The sequence below is a fragment of the Cariama cristata genome, unplaced genomic scaffold (genome assembly GCF_000690535.1).
Source record: "Cariama cristata isolate BGI_N322 unplaced genomic scaffold, ASM69053v1 scaffold9860, whole genome shotgun sequence".
Classification (NCBI taxonomy): domain Eukaryota; kingdom Metazoa; phylum Chordata; class Aves; order Cariamiformes; family Cariamidae; genus Cariama; species Cariama cristata.
In genome coordinates this window covers 26817-45020 of record NW_009592936.1, presented here as the reverse complement: position 1 = coordinate 45020, position 18204 = coordinate 26817, and the positions used below count along the sequence as shown (strand labels likewise).

The following is an 18204-nucleotide window of genomic DNA, read 5'->3' as shown; positions in this document are numbered from 1 at the left end:
TCAGCAGCGACGTGGTGACCTCTTCTTGCTTGTGCTATGGGCACTGCCGGTTGTGCTGTCTCATCAGCCACAGCAGGATGCGGGCAGAGAGCATCCCTGTGCTGATGACAAGAGATTAATGATGTCTGGTCCTCAGGCTGGGTTTTTTTGGTGTTCTTTTTTTTTCCCTCCTCCCTCTCCTTCTGCTTTGAAGCTCTTCCACTGCAGTGGCAGGGGAGGTGGGTGATGCTCTTGACTTTTGTTGCCACACACCTTTTTTTCTGGGACCTTCTGTCCACAGCAGTGGCATGTGTGTGTGACCACTGCACGGCTGCCTTTGCTCTCCCCCCGTTCTCAGCACGGACGTATCTGTCTTGTTCACCCAGCCACCCTGTGGATAGAAGGGTGGGCTGATCTGGGCGAGGGAAACTTCTGTTGCCAGCTCTGAGGCTCACCAGCCCTGGGCGTGCAGAGGCCAGCAGCCAGAGCATTGCTGCTGAACACCACCTCTGTGCTGGTCACACTGGTCAGGTTCTCAGTGTGCCTTCTGCTTTCAAGATAAGGTCCAGGACCTCGGGCTGGGCCCTGTTTGTTGCTCTTGGTGTTTATCAGCTTTTGGTGCTGACAAGGTGACCTGCTGAGCAGTGCTGAGGATGGGAAGGGAAGGCCCCCTGGACTGGGCTGCACGCTGGTCTGCCCGCCCCCCCCAGCCTGTGCATGTGAGTGCACACCAGTCTGGTCCCCGTGCTGTGTGTCCCCATCTCGATGTTACAACTCCTTGCTGGATGAGGGGCTTCCCGGGTGCCATGGATCTCTGGAGGTGACAGATTAGCTCCTCCAAGGGGGGACCAGGGAGGGGCAGGCTCGCTAGGTCATCGTTTTTCCAACTAAATATAGTTGCCCCTGCTTTCATAAGGCCGGGATTTTTGCATCACGTGACTGTCTTATCCTGCCGTATCCTGCCGGCCGGCAGTCGGTCAGAGTAGGGGATCGTGTGTCTGAATGGGTAATAATTAACTGTTAACTAGCTTTTCATTAGAGCCTGGCGGAACAGGCAGAGTGGTGCAGCAGAGGTAAGCAGGAGCAGAGGAAACTGCTCCTGGTCCCTCCTGGAGGGTGGACACCCCCCCTTTAATTTGCAGGTCAGTTGTCCCCAAAGGTGAGCAGGTTGCAGTTTTGTTTTTTTGCTGTGTGGTTTTTTTTTTTTTTTTTCTGTGTTTTATAAGGAATTGCGAGTCCTGCCATGCCTTGTGTGTCTGTCTTTGCTGTCCTCTGGTTCCTTCTCATGTCATCCCTCCTTCTCCCCATCAGTGATGTTCTTATTTATTTAGGTCATGAACTATCAGCTGGTCTCTGAGCCAGCTTGGAGGAGAGCCTGACCCTCTGGCTCCTCCATGATTTGGCCCGCTTGCATGCCCCAGGCCCCTGCAGCCTTGCCTCGGGTGCCCTCCTCTCCCAGCACTGAGGTGTCCTTGCCAGGCCTTGCCACCCTGGGCGGCAGCTGGATCAACTCGTACCTTTTCTCAGGGGCCCCATCCCACCCGTGATGGACTGATGCCCAGGAGCACTGCTGGCTTTTTCAGCCCCTCTCCCTGAACCATTTAACCCAACAGAGTGTTTGCAGTTGTCCTCAGAGGCTTTTCTCTCTTCTGTGATGGCAAAGGAGTTGCTGGCTAAACGCTATGCTGGCTGGAGACTTGTCTGCACCAGACAAGCTGGGCTGGGCACTGGTGCTCGAGTAGCCTCTCCTGTAGGGGTGGTGGGGTGATGGGTGCCTTGCTCTCTGCTCAGGGAGAGCAGGGTGGCTCAGCAACTGTGAGGGCCTGAGCCAGCCCAGCTCCCTCATTTTGACAGTTTCTGGGGTCCGGTCAGCTGGGTAACCTTGGCCGTGTCCCCAGTGCAATGCCTCCTGGGGTCTGGGAACCATCAGCTTTCCCAGCAGAGACCCGTTAGTTTAGGGCTCTGTTTTCCTTAGAAAAATGGGGAGGTTCCTGTGCCATCTCATGCTACATGAGCCTGGCATCTCGGGGATCGTATGTCAAAAGTTTCCTAGAAATCCTCTTCAGCGAAGAGCATTGCTTGAAAAGGCGGTGGAAAGATGTCACTCGCCCTTGAGAGAGTTCATTTGCTACCTTTTAATAGTAGCTGTCTGTGCCAGGAAGAATCCATGGTGCCCTCACTGACGCTGTTAACGCTAGAAATACCTGTCGGCGTTTCTTAACCCGCTCCTTCTGGAGGGTAACTTGGCCGCAAGTTGAAGGATTTCTGTCCTGGACTGGGACGCTGCAGGGAGGATTGTTATGCATCTTTGGTAAGTCCAGACCCTTGATGACCTTCATCTGCCCTGGAAATAAAATTCAGACCCTGCAGATAACTTGTGTGTGCAAAGCTTCTAAATTGTGTTCATTTAAAAAGCAGTACTGTTCGTTAGCTCCCTGTGACCAGGGCTGTGTTACATCTGGTACCTGTGCTTGCTGTGGAGATCTCTGTGCAGGTCTGTGCTGCCTGGAGAGTGCTGTCGGCAGAGAGACAGGCTCTGTCTGTGTCTTGAGCTGCTTTACCTCACTCTGCTCGGGGGATCTCTTAAGAGTATCAGCCAAGGGCTATGAGGACTTGAAGAGCTGGGAACGTAACACTCCCAGCCTGTGACAGCGCAGTCGTGCCACGACGTATTGAACCTGCCTGTACCCCTGGCCTCTCTCCCTGCGCTTTTCCAGGGCAAACTCCCAAGCTCTCAGAGCCTGTCTAGGACACCCAGGTGGGAGTGTTCTCATGCTCTCTGTGGAGCTGTCAGATGCCCTTTTTGAAGTTATTTTTAGTGTGTGATCTTTGCAGCAGTTGCAGAGCTTACATTGCAGAGAAATGTGGGCAGCTCCCTGCTTCCTTTGCTGTTACAGTAGGGCTTGTAAGGTGGAGCTGTCTGCTGAGGAGCTGCAGAAAATTCCTTGGAAGACTTTTAGCCATGGTGCCTGCAGCTTGTCTTGAACAGGCTTTCCACATGCTTTACAAGCCTGAACTCAGCTCAGCCATGCAGCTTAAGGATCCCGTCTTCTGCTTGGTCCTGACCTTGCCCATTCTACTGCAGTTTTTCTTGCATGTGCAGGAAACTTCTGATATTGCAGAGGTTTTGCAAATATCTCTTACCTTTGTTAACAAGGCCAGATGCTGTCCTGCCAGCTGGGAGCCACGAGACTACATGCTACAAGCAGTGGGGCCAGCTGTAGTTCTCTGCGGTCCTCAGGAGCGGGTGGGAGCCCCTGTTGTGGAAGCACTGGCTCTTTTATGCTGGAAGACATCCTTGTGATAACATCTCATTTAAAGCTATTGGAGAACTCCATCCAGTGCTCCCTTGATTTCCCCCTCGCTGCATGCACCTCCAGCTATGACTGTCATTTGGCAGGAGGTAATGCTGTAAAATGTTGCTAAACCTAGAGGAGGTGCAGTCTGCCTGCCCAGTTTGCCCTGAACCTTGCTGATTTTGTGTACTTTATGATGTCTTCAGCAAAATATGAGCGTGCCAGGCAGTCAGTGCTATAAATCCTAGGCTTTTCAGCTTGTGCCTGGAGCTGCAGAAAAAAGTGTTTCCCATCTCAGTCTGGCATTAGCTCTGACACATGGCTGAGGCTGATGCTGGGAGCAGCTCCTTGGGAGGCAGGCAGAGGTGGAAGCTGCTGCTTGGTCTCTGGGGGTATCTGCACCTCTCTGCATACAGGGGTGGTACCAAATCCCTTCCTGGGGAAACTGAGGTCCCCTCATGTCTGCCCATGCTTCCCAGCCCCTTTACAATAACGTTGTGTTGCCCACCGCTGCTGTCTTACTGGGTGCACCAGCCACGAGAGATGAGCAGAAGGTGTTTGTCTGTCCCTCAAGGCTTCCCTGCCTGTAACTTCAGGGCGATGGACTCTGAACAAGAAAAACCTTCAGCACTGTCTGTAGCAGGTGGGCTGCTGGTGGGAGGGGGAAGGCTGTTGTCTGCTTGCAGGTCAAATCTGGCCTCCAGGACTGATCCTTTAAATGTGTCTGGAGGAGGTGTGGTGTTGGTGGGTGTGAAACTCACCAGCTGTGTGCTCTGATAGCTTGGTCAGGCTCAGACTCCCAAGTCATGGAGTTTGAGTGCATGGGCAGTGATGAGTGCCACAAGAGATCTTCTGAATCGATGTTTTGCCCCTGCTGTTGTATGGATCAGGCTGCCCTGGGAGAGAGCTTACTTGAGACCTGGAGGAAGGACAGGGACAGGGTTCGTGCCCTGAGTTTCCCATGTTGGGAAGGTGAGGATACACCTTTGTGCAACTGTTCTCCGTTGGCTCCCTAGGTCTCCTTTGGGGCCAGCAAGGGAATTCTTGCAGCCCCAGTGGGGTCCTGGCAGGCTTGGCTGTGGCTTGCTGCCTGCTGGGTCCCTCTTTCTTTCTTGCTTTGCAGATTGGTGCTGTCCCACCACGTCTGTCTTGCGTGTTGTACCTCAAGAGGGACTCTCCTGCCCTCCTGGAAAGATTGCAGGTGTTAGCTATTTCCAGGGGAAACAGCTAATCCCTAGGCTGATTTCCTCTGCCTGGACAATGAGCCATGTATATACAAATAGTGTCAGTGAGTAGTAGTCCTCTGTGGTGTAAGCTGTCTAATCGTTTCTGTCTTTACCCTTCTCAGAATTTGTCATACCTGGGTGTCCATTGGTTTCTTGGGAGGTTAATGGAATACCTTTTCCTTGCCGTGTCATTTTGACTGGGGCACTGTTCCCCCTCTCACTTGCAACTTGCCCAGGCCCCAAGACTGCTCAGGACTCAGCTCACCCTTGCCCAAGCTGTGCTTGCTCTTTCTCACCTAGAGACCATGAAGCAGCATTGCCAGAGTGGGTATCCCATTGTGTTGGTTATGAGCTGCGGTCCTCTTGTGTGCCAGGACTGTCCATGGACTGTGGGAAGGAAGGAGGATCATTTGAAGACTGTCGAGTAGTGAAGTGGATCCCGTTGGACTGCTGGGCGCATGGCCATCTGTCCTGCATGGCACCGTCAGGCTCTTGCCGGGGCTCTGGGGAAACTGGGGATACCAGTTTGGCCCTTCCAGGCCCAGCAGGACCTGCGGCATGGAGCGTGTGCCCTTGCCTCTGCCTCTCCAGCGCAAAGTCTGGGCTGTTGGCTTCAAAACTGCCTTCGTCAGCAGTTTCTCCTAGGTGCCAGGCTGTGGGCTGGAGTGGCTCGGGGGCAGGCCGGCTTCTTTCTCTTGACTTGGCTGCCGGGAAAGGAGGGGTGTGCTGTGTCAGGGATGGAGTGCATGCCGGATTTTAGGATTCTACATTCCTTCTGGGAGCCTGGTCTGCCCTCTGAGGCTGTCCCAGCTGGTGCTGGGGTGCTCTGAGCCCTTGTCTACATTGCACGAGTGGTACACCAGGAGCAGGCACTATAGCTTTCTGGCTAGAGGTGCAGATATTTTTGCAGTGTAACACCAGGTCTCTGCTTAGCCCTGGAGATTTATTCTACGTTTTCATCTGCCGCCTTTGAAAATCTATTAGAAGCCACGTTGGATGTAAGAAAAGGCAAGCAACCGAGCCAGCGGGTGTTGGGTTTGATTTTCCCAGGTAAAGTAGTAAATGGGTCTCCTAGGCTGAGCTCAGTGGTCCTACAGGACGTGTTCCTCTTGGGGCACATTTAGCTGTGGAGCTGCTGTCACCTGGCTGTCTGATCCTTGTGCAGCAGCTCTTCTTCCAGGTATGATGCTTCCCACCTCAAGGACCGCTGTGCCGCAACCAGCTGTGGGCTGGAAGGAAAGCACAAGGTGTCTGTGCAACCTTGCCCTTCTTGGTGCTTGCTGGGTGTGTGGGGGAGCGAGCATCAAAAGCCAGTGGATGCTTTGGCTGTGCTTGGCTATGGGAGGGGTTTGGCTACAATACTGGCACTAGAGCTTTGTCCCCTTGGTTGCTGAGAAATAACGTCCTCCTGGCTGGGCAACCCCACGGGCAAACAATCTGGTTCTGCCTACAGCAGCAGATCAAAACTCAAGACCTGCTTTTCTGTTCCTGACTGTGCCAGCATCTGCTCCGTGACCGCAGGCAAAGCTGCTCCTTCCTTCCCTGCCCGCTGTCCCCTTGCCAGTCTCACACCACTAAAGCCCTGGCTCCCACTGCAGCTGTTTTGTCTGTCCCCTCGCACGAAGGGGCCCTGGTTCTTGCTGTGGGGCAGTCAGGCTGTGCTAGCGTAACTGAAAATTACTTATTGCCACCAAATAAATGCAAAAGGAGGTTTGTGAAATGCCAGGAGATCTGAGACATCTGTCAGCAGCTTTTAAGGGCTCAGCTATCAACCAGGGCAGTATCTAGTATCCCTTGCTAGCACTGCTTGTCCTGAGCTCCTGTGTCAGGGTGAGCAGCACCCATTTGCTCCCTCTTTCCTGGGTTGATGCAGTGACAAAGGGCAATGGGGTTTTCCTGCAACGGGGTTTGGCAGGGGGTCTTTTCAGCTGTGTACTATAAGATGTCTTGCTGCCCTTGTAGGAAGGTTTTCTTCTGAAGCCTGAGCACCTGGATTAGCTTAAATGTGTTTTGGGTGGGTTGGTTTTAGGTTTGGTTTTTTAAACACTTAGGTTTGCTAGAGTCTCTGCAAGGGAACATGAAGAGCAATTTTGTGTATGATGTCCAGGAGTTTGACTGCAGAATCGCTGACAGGTTGGGGCCCTTGGTTAGGCTGATGTGCCAGGCACGCGCAGCTTCTGCTTGCCATGGTGCTTGGCTTTGCAGATGGTGTGTGTGTCTATCTGCTAGCACAGTCACACCCTCTCTGTCTCCTGCCTTGGTCTGAGCAGTCTCCACCATGACTTGCAGATCTCAACTCCATCCATGCTTCAGCCCCTGCCACGGCGTTGGCCTGGCTGCGCTCCCTGGAGCAGCCTCCCTGCCAGGCTACAGCTTTGCTTGCTTTGCTTTGCTTGGTGTTTTGTCTTCTGCAGCGCTCTGCAAATGGTAATTAGTCTTCTCAGCACCTCAGCTAGATAAGGGATCCCTGTTCCTATCTTGCAGATAAGGAAAGCAGCAGAACTTGTTTCAAACAATCTCCTCCCTCCACCGCAACCACAAAGATGATGGAGTCTGTGGCACCAAGCCCTGCAGCCTTTGCCCCTTAGTCCTCTTTTGCTAGAGGTTGTGAGGGGGCCTCTGTTTGACTGGTCCCCAAAAAAGCACAACTTCTATGGCTGTGAGGCTCCTGAGCTGAAGCAGCTGGAGAAAAGGGCTGGATGCCATTGCTGTGAACCCTGGGGCTGCAGTGCGGTGGGAGCAGGTACCCGAATGGGAGGAGTACAGTGAGAGAGGAAGCCCTGCTCTCCCCCAGCCGGAGAGATGGGTGGCTAATCTGGCTGCAGACCAAGTTCAGTTATTTTTTTTTTTCCATGATGCCAGGCATGTCACTGCTGTCGGAGCAGGCAGGGGTGCTCCGTACCTGTGGAATAGTGAGCTGGCTGTGGGTTTGTGCTGTAGCACTTGGTGCCTTTTGAAGCTATATTTAGTTGGTGACATCTGTGGGCGTTGAGTGGAGGATTTTAGGGGCTCTTTTGAAAGCGCTTGCTCTTCCTACACTAACAGGAAAGTTTAAAAGCCTTGTGGCAAGCTTTGTGCTGTGGAGCTGGGATTCTCAAAGAGGTGCATGTGGAATAAGTGGGGGACACATGAGACTGCTCCTGCTCACAGGGGGAGGCAGTGCAGGTGGGCTGGGGAGGTCCTGGCGGGAAAGGCGAAGATTTGGGGACCTAGAGAGCTTGGACTCTCCTGGGGGTAAAATCCCAATGCAGGAGCCTTAGGGAACTGGGGAAGGGGAGCACACGTGGCTCTGTCCTGCCATGCCTGATTCTGCCTTATTGACACTTCAAAGCCTCCAGTTCTGAGCAAGGCTGGGCCGGCAGGATGAATCACAAGTTTCCGGGCTATAAAGGGGACCGGTTTTGATCATCTAGGCAAAGCTGTCCTGCCTTACTCAGGAGATCAAAGCCAGCTTTGAGTGGAGCTGAGCAGGCTATTCAGGGTGTTTCCCAGGGCATCCCCAGATAGCCTCTGCAGTTCCTTGGGACTTTCCTCTTACCTGCCTCATACCCTTGCCCCCCACCCCAGTCTGGTGTGCTTTTCTTTTAAACAAAGCCAGCGGAGTCAGCAGAAGTGCTTGTTCCTCCTGGGTGGGTGGCACCTGGCGTGGGCTATCCCTTGAGGCAGGGACCAGTGGGCTCTCCCCTCCCTGCAGAGCACCACTGTCATGGAGAAGACCCTCATATGTGATCCTTGCAGGGCTGGTTTGTCTTACACAGCGGAGTGCTCATCTGTGCATGCCTGCTCCTGATCCGGAGACGTTGCAGCCAAACCTGGGAGAGAGAGAACAAGTCAAATTTCTGTTTCTGGTTGTGAAAAGGTGGTGTGTGAGCAGGAGCCAAGACAGGTCATGGTGGGGCTGGGGTCTTGACTTCCTGCAGGTCTTGTGTAAGGTCCACGGCAGTGTGAACCCCCAGCAGTTGCAGTCTGATACCTTAAAACACCGCAGAGGCGCTCCGGTGCCAAAATAGTTTTGACTGTAGCAGGATGTAGGCGCTTCCCAGATCTGGCTCCTTCTCTCTGTATGTTCCCTCTCGTGAGCTTGTTGCCCCGTGCTCAAGTGCACTGGAGATCAAAGCACGAAATGAGCAGTGCCTGTGAGCCACGGACTTGTGCATCCCTCTGTCAGACCCCTCCTCTACTCCCTGGGGAGGGCTGGCCCCATTGGCGTGGTGATGGGCCTTGCCTGTTCAAGGGCATGTTTGTTTTACTGTCCATAACAGCAGATCAAGTTCTGTGTGGCGCTTTGCGAAGCAAGCTGAACTCCTCACTACCCCTCCTCCCTAGGTGGCAAGGCTACGTGAGGAGGGCTGAGCAAGTCAGGGAGTGCCTTCCTGCCATAGGATGGGGTTAAAGGTCCATTTCTTGGCCACCTGGATTGATCAGGAGTTTTCTGATCTTGATGGGGCCCTTCTGAGACCGAGGTCAGAAGCTGGCTCTGTTTTCTGTTCACCTTTTCCTCTTAGCCCTTCTTTGCTGAAGGGGGAGCTGGCTTGCTTCCCACCTGCTTCCCTCCAGAGCTAACACTTCCACAACCCTCAGCTGTGTTTTAACAGTTTTGTTCTCCTCCTCCTCTTGCAGAACATACAACTCCTGCAAAAGTGGTGAGGGCCGCCAACCCGAGACAACGGAAAGGAAGCAAGGTAAGGCTGTGCCTGCTGTCCCCCTTGCTGGCCTCCAGCTTCTGGTGCAGTTGTCAGTGCTGCGTGAGCATCTTGAGGGTCTGATGAGCAGACCGCTTCCTTTGCAAGCCTGGTTGTGGAGGGGTTGACCTGCTGGCCTGGCGACTTGTGAGAGTGTGGAGGAGAGTATCCTGATTGTCCATCTCATTTTCAGCGTTTTAAGTGGTCTTGTATGCTGACTGGACTGGTTTTCTGCCCAGCTAGACCAGGGGAGACCTACTCACCTCCCCACTCTCAGGGAGGCACTTGGAGGACAGTCCTGGACGTGGAAAGCCTCTCCAATCACCCCAGGGACACCCTAGGTCCCTTGTGGGTTTAGCCAGTGCCCTGCTTTGCAGTGCAGACAGGGCAGTGCTGTGATAGAGCGATGTGTCTGCAGGTCCTTTCTTCCCTGTGAAATCTGTTCTTTACTGGCATGTGGAGAGCCAGGGTAAATGATTTCAAACAAAGCCATGCGTTTGGAGGAACCAGGGCAATCTGTTCTAGGAGATCAACATGCGATGGATGGACAGTTGCCTCTGAGGATGTTGCATGCAGCTGGGGTACAGCTAGGGACATAGGCTGTTGCTGTTGGCTCCCAGCAGCCAGTGAAGACGCATCCGGAGCTTGATATGACTTTTCTTATCTGTTCCATCTCAGGGAGAGGAGGGCCCTGGGGATGAAAGGTGCTCCTGTCTGTGAAACAGGCATGGCTCTGTACTGGAAGTGGTTTTCCCAGGAAACCTGCCTCCTGGGGAGAGGAGCACGGCATCTGAATGTAGAGATGGGATCTCCTGAGAGACTCGGTGACTCCAAATTAATTTAGAAATAATAACCCCACAAGGGCAAGGAGGAGTTGCTGTGCCCACATAAACTCCATGCCCAGCCATGATTCATCGTGTACCTGGGCAGCTGTTTGGGTCCTTTCCTCTCTGTCCTGCAGGTCCGCTCTGAAACCTGGAAGAGATAGAAATGATGGTAGTGGCCAGGTCACTTATTCAGCAGAGAAGTGACTGATGGTCCCCTGTGTGTTCATGGGGTGGCTGGAAGGAGGGAGCTCTGGTCACCATCAGATAGCTGCTTGAGTTTTCCCACCAGTTCTACTACATGATTCCTTTGCTTTGTTGGTGCCAGCACTTGGTTGCAGTTGTGCACTTAATTGAAGCTGTGCCTGGCTGGAGCCTGCCACTAGGCGGGAGCAGCTTCTTTAATGGGATGTAGATACTTCAGGTGGATTTAGGATGCTGAAAGCTGGGTGCTTTCCGTATCCAAAGGATGGTGCCTATGATGAGTGAGTTACCCTGCACAACTTGGTGCCAAATGTTGCTGCTGGGGCGAACTGTTTGGTGGGACCTGGGAGGCTGGTAGCTTACAGGGCTTGTGGCAGCCTCATTACAATCCCTGGTAGACATAAAGTTGTCTGCAGTTATTTGGGATTAATTTAGGGGCCCTGCTTGGGTGGGGAAGAGGGGCTGCGTATATGCAGTTTGGATGTCGCCCCCAAACCTCCCAGGGACAGCTGTCTGCAGGACTGCGGTGGGTGATGGCGGTGACAGTGTGGTTGGAAGGGCTTCTCGTGCTGAATGGTACCCGCAGCTTGTGCACTAACGAGATCTTTCTTTTTGAATACAAGGTTGGTGACTTCGGTGATGCCACGAATTGGCCAACACCTGGAGAAATAGCCCACAAGAGCGTCCAGGTGAGAAAATGAAATCGCTCCAATGAGCAGGATAAGGCCCTTGCAGACCGCCCCGTCCCTCTGGAAGCACTGGCTGAGCGAGGCCATTTGGGGTGCTGAGTGTCAGTGCAGAGGCAGCCAGGAATACTGTGCAGGAGATTTCCTTTTAGGGCTGCACCATGCGTCAAGCTCCCTCCATTGCTATTCTGGGAGCCTGGAGCCTGGTCTAAACCCCTGGGCTGGGTGAAGCAGGTAGGACAGCTCCCAGACCTGCTCCCCTCAGGGCTGCTCAGTGCAAGAAGAGGCCTAGGCAAAAGTTAAGACTTCCACAGGAGAAACTGAAAATGCATGAGAAAGGGCTGGTGTGCCTGAGGGACATGGCCTTCCTCCCCTGCTACGGACGTGGGTGTCTTTGCAACCTTTCTATTTTTGGATGCTGCTTTGCCAACTCCTGGCTGTCTGTCAGGACATGAGGGTCATATACCCTTTTGCCATTGGGGCAGTCCGGTCTTTTGTAGGACACCCCGATCCAGGAGCACCAGGCCTCCCTGGCAGTCCATCTCAGTAACAACTGTGCCTGAGGCTTGTGTCTTAGCTCGAGCACTTCCCAGCATCTGTAGAGGCCCTTGCCCTGCTCAGACATAAGCCCTTCCCCAGGAACAGAACAGCTCTGGGGGGCACAGAGCAGGGATGCTTCCAGCCTAGGGCAAGGTTCTCCTGTTCCTGCTCCTGCCAGGACAGCTGGGATCTGCATCCAGCTCTTCATTTCTCCCACCTCTCACATCGTTCTTGCACTGATGTGTCTCCAGCAGCCGCACAAAGCACCATCCCTCCGGAAACTGCCTGTCAAGAAAGACATGAAAGAGCAGGAGAAAGGGGATGGAAGCGATGGCAAAGAGAGCCTGAAAACCAAATCGGATGAGTCCGGGGAGGAGAAGAATGGAGACGATGACAACCAGAAGTCAGCCCAGAAGAAGAAAGGTAAGGCAGGACCTGGTGGGGACAGTCTCCTGGGCTCAGCCTGTCTCCCCTTCTGCAGCCCACAGCCAGGTGGAAGCGTCCACCACCTTCCCTGGGGGCCTTGCTGCAGGACTTGGTCCCAGTGTGGGGTCAGCTGTGGTGAAAAGGTGTTTGCAGGCTTCAAGGCGGCAAAATGTAATTCTAGTGGAAGCAGGTGGAGCAGGGCCCAAGTAGGGAGGTCTGTGTGTCTGGAGAGTGTGGCAGTAGTCCGCTCTCTCATGTGCATTCCATGGTGGCACAGAAAAGCCCCTGACTCTGGGTTGCATCAGCTGTGGTTGACACATGGGCTTGGTCTGGCCTGAGCCTTGATGAACAGTAAGGGGCAGAGGAAGGACAAGTGCTGTGAAGCAACAGGGAAGTTTTGTGTCATGTCCCTCCATGCCCGAGAGACCCGCTCAGAGCCTTTCTGCGTCCAGTGAGGCCTGGAGGGATGTCTGAGGACACAGTCGTTCCAAAAGGCCCTGCTGCTTTCTCTCCCCGATGTGTGGGGGCTGTGTGGCAAGAGGGGGCGGTGGGGGAGGAAGTAGATGCTCTCTGAACCTGTGTCACACCCAAACCGTGTCCTTTTGCAGGCAACAAACACAAGTGGGTCCCTTTGCAGATAGACATGAAGTCAGAGGTGCCTAGGGACAAAACGGCCTCTCGGAACAACCGACAAAACGAGCAGCACAGGCACCCCTCCAACAACCGCAGCGAGCTGAAAGGTGGGGGCTCAGGCTGGGGACCTGCTTTCCCTGCCCTGGCTACAGGGCAGAGCAAGCCCTGATTCAGAGGCATGGCATGGGGCAGTGGGCATGCTTCCTGCGTTCAAAGGGCTCTGGGTGAAGCCGGCTTGCTCTGGGAACGTGCTTTAATCCTGTAACGCTCCTCCTGCCTCTCCTTCCATGTCTGCTGCAGGCTGGCACCCGGACAACAAGCACGAGCGCAGCTGGCAGGACCACGATGAAACTTCCAGTGTGAAGAGCGAGGGAGGAGCTGTGCGAGGGACCTTCCGGGGTCGAGGCCGGGGCCGTGGCAGGGGCCGTGGCCGTGGCAGAGGAGGTGATTGCTGTATTTGTGGTCTTGTGACAGCAGGGAGAGAACAGGGCATGTGCCAAAGAGTGCAGGGCTCTGTGTGTGTGCGTGAGACCTGGGGCTCCCCAGCAGGCTGGGGAGGGCAAAGCGCTGTAGGGATACACGGTAATATTGTGGTAGGTCACCCCAGCTGATAAGTTGAGCTGCTTTTAATAAAACCAAATTATTCTTATTAGTATTTTAATTAAGGCAAATGTCTTTCTGCTACTTAGGCCAAGTTCTTCCACCTATTTTCTGCTCCTCGCAGTACCCCTGCATGCAGGAGTTGAAGCATCCTGATACTCTGTGTAGGCTTTATGTCATCTTGACAGCCAAGCAGAATTCATGGCTTGGATGGGGAAGAGCATCTGCACTGGCATTTGACAGGGCAGTGTCTGTGCTAACACTGACACAGCTTCAGTGTAGGGCCTTCGTATGTCACCTGGGCTGCTCGGTTACTCCTGGGTAAGAGGGCTCCTGGCCTCTCTTTGGCTTGGTGTGTTGAAGCTTCACTGGGATCCCTTCTGTGGCAAAAGCTGAGAGCAGGAGGATGAGGCATATGGGTCAGTGATGCCCCATTGTGGGCTGCTGTGGGGCCCCAGGAACGGTGCAGAGGGTGTTATTTGTGCAGGCATCCGGCCTCATCTGACTGCGTGGCCTGTCTAGCAGATCCCAGGGGCTCTGTGTTGACCCCTTCTGGTGTCCCGCAGGGCATTTCGACTACCAGTATGGGTACCGGAAATTCGACGGCTCAGATGGCTCCCGCACCCAGAAGTACGCTAGCAACATCACTTACTACTTTGACAACATCAGCAGTGCCGAGCTCTACAGCGTGGACCAGGAACTGCTCAAAGACTACATCAAGCGGCAGATGTAAGCGCCACTTCTTGTCTGAGTGTTGGTTGTTGGTGGGATGTGTACAGATGCCGTCCCTGGAGACTGCGTAGCTAATCCCGTGGGTAGGGTTAGAGCCGAGGTGTGTTGACTCTGTGCCACGCAGCTTACAGCACCAGCTTACCCCAAGTCTGGGCTCCCCAGGCTGTGTCTCTTCAGCCTTGCAGTAGCAGAAGTGTGTGTGTGTGAGGTTATTTCCGTGGAGGTGCCCAGAGGAAGGTGGCTTGGAGCTGCCTCTCACTGACACGTTGTCCATACAGAGAATATTACTTCAGTGTGGACAACCTGGAGCGAGACTTCTTCCTGCGTCGTAAGATGGACTCAGACGGCTTCCTTCCCATCACCCTGATTGCCAGCTTCCACCGGGTGCAGGCGCTGACCACCGACATCAGCCTCATCATCAAGGTGAGGGCAAGGAAAGATGAATTTGCCACCTTGTTTTGCTTCTCGCCACCCCTGTCTGAGGCCTGTTTTCTAGATGGGCTATGGGTGAGATACATGTGGAGCCTTCCTTTGTCCTTGACTTGCTCCCTCCTCCTCTTGGTCCTCCTAGGGAGGAAGGGCTGGGGCTGAGCCACTCAGCATGCCAAAGCAGGGCCCTAAGTTAACTGGGTATCTCTTTGTTCCAGGCTCTGAAGGACAGCAAGGTGGTGGAAATCGTGGACGAGAAGATCAGGAGAAAAGAGCAGCCAGAAAAATGGGCTCTGCCTGGGCCTCCCATGGCAGACTACACACAAACAGATTTCTCACAGTTCATCAACTGCCCTGAGTTTGTGCCCCGGCAAAGCTTTCAGAAGGAGACAGGTGAGCACTGGGGGAATGTGGAGGGAGGTTTGGGATCCAGTGATGGTACTGCAGCAGGACTGAGACCCTGAGAGTTGGGAGTGTTCCCCAGGGCAGGGCCCTGCCATTTGCTTTCTGCTTGGTGGCGGGAGCTGGTATGGGCTCTGTCCTCAGACCCTCAGAGGGCTGCTGCCCCCGTACATGGGGAAATAGGAAAGAGACTGAGTCTGTGGCTTTTCCTTTGCGGGGGCTGAAGGGATTCAAGGGGAGGTCAGTGCTGCTGGAAGTCTCTTGGATGTGCGTGGAAATACTCTGCTACTGCTGGGCAGAGCAGAGGACACTCGTGAACCCAACTTTTCCTTAATGGGTGAGGAGATACTGGGTACAAATGGGGCAGCGGGTATGGAGCTGTCAACTGAGTGCTGAGGAAGGACTGCTATCCTTTATGGGCTGCCCCCTGCTCTTGTCACCCCGTTCCATGGGGGCTGGCGGGATCCCAGGGCTGAGCCCGAGAGGCCAAGTGGAGGTTCTTCTTGGTGCTGTCCTAAGAGCTGCTTTTGGCAGGGAAGATCTGTTTCCGCTGGTTCCAGACTGTCTTAGGAAGGTTTCCCTGAGAGCAGTAGAGCACCTGCTTTAGGGCTTTATGTGCCACCACCGGCATGACAGCCTTAACCAGAGACTTTCCCCTCCCCCAGCACCTGTGGGCAGTGTGCTGGTAAGCCTTGGGCACTGGATGCTAGCGAGTCCCGCAAGCTGTGCCTTGCTGCCAAAATAACTCCCTCTTTGGTTGGGTGCCTGAAGTACACAACCCCCCAGGCTCCTTCCCTCCCTCTAAAGCACCTTGTGGCTCTTGTTGGCTGTAGAGTCTGCTCCTGGCTCCCCACGTCCTGCCAGCCCGGTCCCCACCAAAACCGAGGAGGTGAGTAACCTGAAGACGATGCCCAAGGGCCTGTCTGCAAGTCTACCAGACCTGGATTCAGAGACGTGGATTGAAGTGAAGAAGAGACCTCGGCCCTCCCCAGCCAGGCCCAAGGTAGGTGGTGATGTAGGAGCTGTTGGGGTGGGGGTGTCCTAGTTGTCTGCGTGGCTTGAATCATAAGTAGGCAGGTTTCAGATCAAATAGGGTCTGGTGGTCATGGGACTGATGTCCTAGTCTCTCCTGGCCCCATCTGACCCCCTTTGGAGCTGCTCGTCAGTGGTGTAAATAAGGTGTTCTCCCCGGATGGGCAGCTTCTGGCTGCGGTAAGGAAACAAGGGGCAATAGTTGGGTCTCCAGGCAGTAGCCTTGTGTCTCTATGTGGTCTTTATCCTGTGTCACTCTTGTCCCTTTAACCTGTAGAAACCAGAGGAGTCAAAGACACCACAGCAGCAAAAGCAAAAGGACCAAGATGAACCTGAGGAGCTGGACTTCCTCTTCGATGAGGAGATGGAGCAGATGGATGGCCGCAAGAACACCTTCACTGACTGGTCAGACGAAGATTCAGATTATGAGATTGATGATCGGGACGTGAACAAGATCCTCATTGTGACGCAGACGCCTCCTTACCTGCGCCGGCATCCTGGTGGGGACCGGACTGGCAACCACACATCCAGGGCTAAAATGAGCTCAGAGCTGGCCAAGGTGATCAATGACGGGCTGTACTACTACGAGCAGGACCTGTGGACAGAGCAGTTTGAGCCAGAGTATTCACAGATCAAGGTGAGAGCAGCTGATCAAAGGAAGAGAGTGCGTGTAGGGCACGGGAAGCCTTGTGTGCAGCAGGCTGGCTGCCTTGTTGGTGTGGTGTGAAGAGGGCAGTACAGCGGGTTACAGCTCATTCGTGGGGTAGAGCTAAGCTCAGATTAGTCCTCTTGCAGAGCTTGGGATTCCTGGTTCCCAGCGTCATGCTCTGCTGTATCAGGGATAAACACAGCTCTGTAATGTGGCATAAGGCTGCAGCCAGGTAAACAAAATGCAGTAATGAGATGACCTGGAACATGGGGCCCATTGCTCCGCTGTCTGCCAGGGTCTTGACAGATCTGTTGGGGGAACTGGATGTCTCTGCACTGTCCATTGTGCCCAGCGTGCCATGGCGTGGTCCCTTGGAGACCGCACTTATTGGGGATGGGTTCATTCATGGCTGGGCTGCACTTGGCCTGTGCTCTTCTCCGTTTTGATGCCAGTTTGCTTAGACTTCGGCTTTTTATAGAAAGCCCATCTGCTGCTTTGAAACATTTGAGTCCCAGCTTGGTGACTCTCGCAGTCGGAGACTTGCCTAGACTCGTTCAGCAACGGAAATTATTTTGGCTGCGAGGTGGGATGGCCTGTTGGAGCTACCAGCTGGGCTCGGTGTTCCCATGTCTGGTACCTGGCACGTTGCTGAAGCAGTGCTGCTCTCTGGTGTGGCAGAAGCTGAGGGTTTGGGGAGAGCTGATGACAGAGGGACAGTGTGTGCTGGGGGTATGGGCCTTTCGAATATCTGGGAGCATTGTGCCCCACTGCCAGTGTGGCTTTGAGAACGCAGGGAGGAGGCTGTAGGGATGCAAGAAGGGGGCTGGGGCAATGAGATCCTGGCCAAGCATGGATTACCGAGCTTGCCTTGAACTTTGTTGCACCGCTGCTGACCTGGGTGGATAAAAGCCTGAAAGAAGCAAGTGGTGGTTAATGGAGCTGCCTTGTAGGATCCCTGAAAGTTTGGGAGCAGCAAGTGACTCGAATCTGGCCCATGCAGTGTTCTGTCTGCTGCATCTCCCCTTCCTACCTCTGTGCAGCAGGTTACCCTTCTGGGCACCCCGGCCCCGTGGCTGCATTTGGTGCCCAGCGTTGTCACTGTTGCACAAGCAGAGCGGTGGTCATGATCATGATTTTACAGTTGGACTTGGTGATCTTAAAGGTCCTTTCCAGCCTAAACAATTCTATGATGAGCTGATGGGATGAGGGGAGAAGAGGGCAATTGGTTGCTTCATTGTCTTCCTCTTCCAATGCAGCAAGAGGTGGAGAACTTCAAGAAGGTGAATATGATCAGCAGGGAGCAGTTTGACACCCTGACCCCAGAGCCCCCCGTGGATCCAAACCAGGAAGTCCCTCCTGGTCCCCCCAGGTTCCAGCAAGGTAAGAGACAGGGGGCTCGAATGGGTGGGACTGAATTTGTCCCTGTTCCTCCTGGTGGGAGGTGTTTGGAGATTGGGTAGCAGCTGGTGAGAAGGAATTTGGGCCACAGGCCTGTGGGATTATCTTTCCCAGAGCCATGCTCTTCTCCTAGCTGAATGTTTTGGGGCTCCAGAAGAGGAGACTTGTCCCAGTTGAGTGAGGAAACATTGGCAGGCTTTGATGTAGCTCCTTGGATATGACTTTCCTCTTGGACTTTCTCTGAGTACTTGGAAGGCAGCTGCCTGCTGGGCCGTGTTTGCCTGTGTGTGGCACCTGGTGCTGTGTGCTTCGCTTGGGGATGGGGGATTTGTCACTGCCATTAGCCACAAGGAAGCAGATACCTTGTTGGGTCCTTGGAAGCTCAGTCCTTGGATCTGCTGCTGGGCTTTAGGCTGTCTGGCCAAGCTAGTGACATGCTGTATTTGAAGCTGTTTGTCTCGGAGGG

The 18204-nt window shown here is 54.1% G+C and overlaps 1 protein-coding gene across 1 annotated transcript in view; it reads left to right on the top strand.

Annotated features, from left to right (window-relative positions):
• The first annotated feature begins 10744 nt into the window (after positions 1–10744).
• Positions 10745–18204, top strand: part of LARP1 (La ribonucleoprotein domain family, member 1) — a 10920-nt gene continuing 3460 nt past the window's right edge. The window contains exons 1-10 of the mRNA XM_009703404.1: positions 10745–10900; positions 11689–11860; positions 12472–12603; positions 12797–12940; positions 13663–13825; positions 14107–14251; positions 14476–14650; positions 15493–15662; positions 15969–16328; positions 17597–17720. Of these exons, the coding sequence (XP_009701706.1) occupies positions 10745–10900; positions 11689–11860; positions 12472–12603; positions 12797–12940; positions 13663–13825; positions 14107–14251; positions 14476–14650; positions 15493–15662; positions 15969–16328; positions 17597–17720 (1741 nt within the window). The remainder of the gene's footprint in view (positions 10901–11688; positions 11861–12471; positions 12604–12796; positions 12941–13662; positions 13826–14106; positions 14252–14475; positions 14651–15492; positions 15663–15968; positions 16329–17596; positions 17721–18204) is intronic.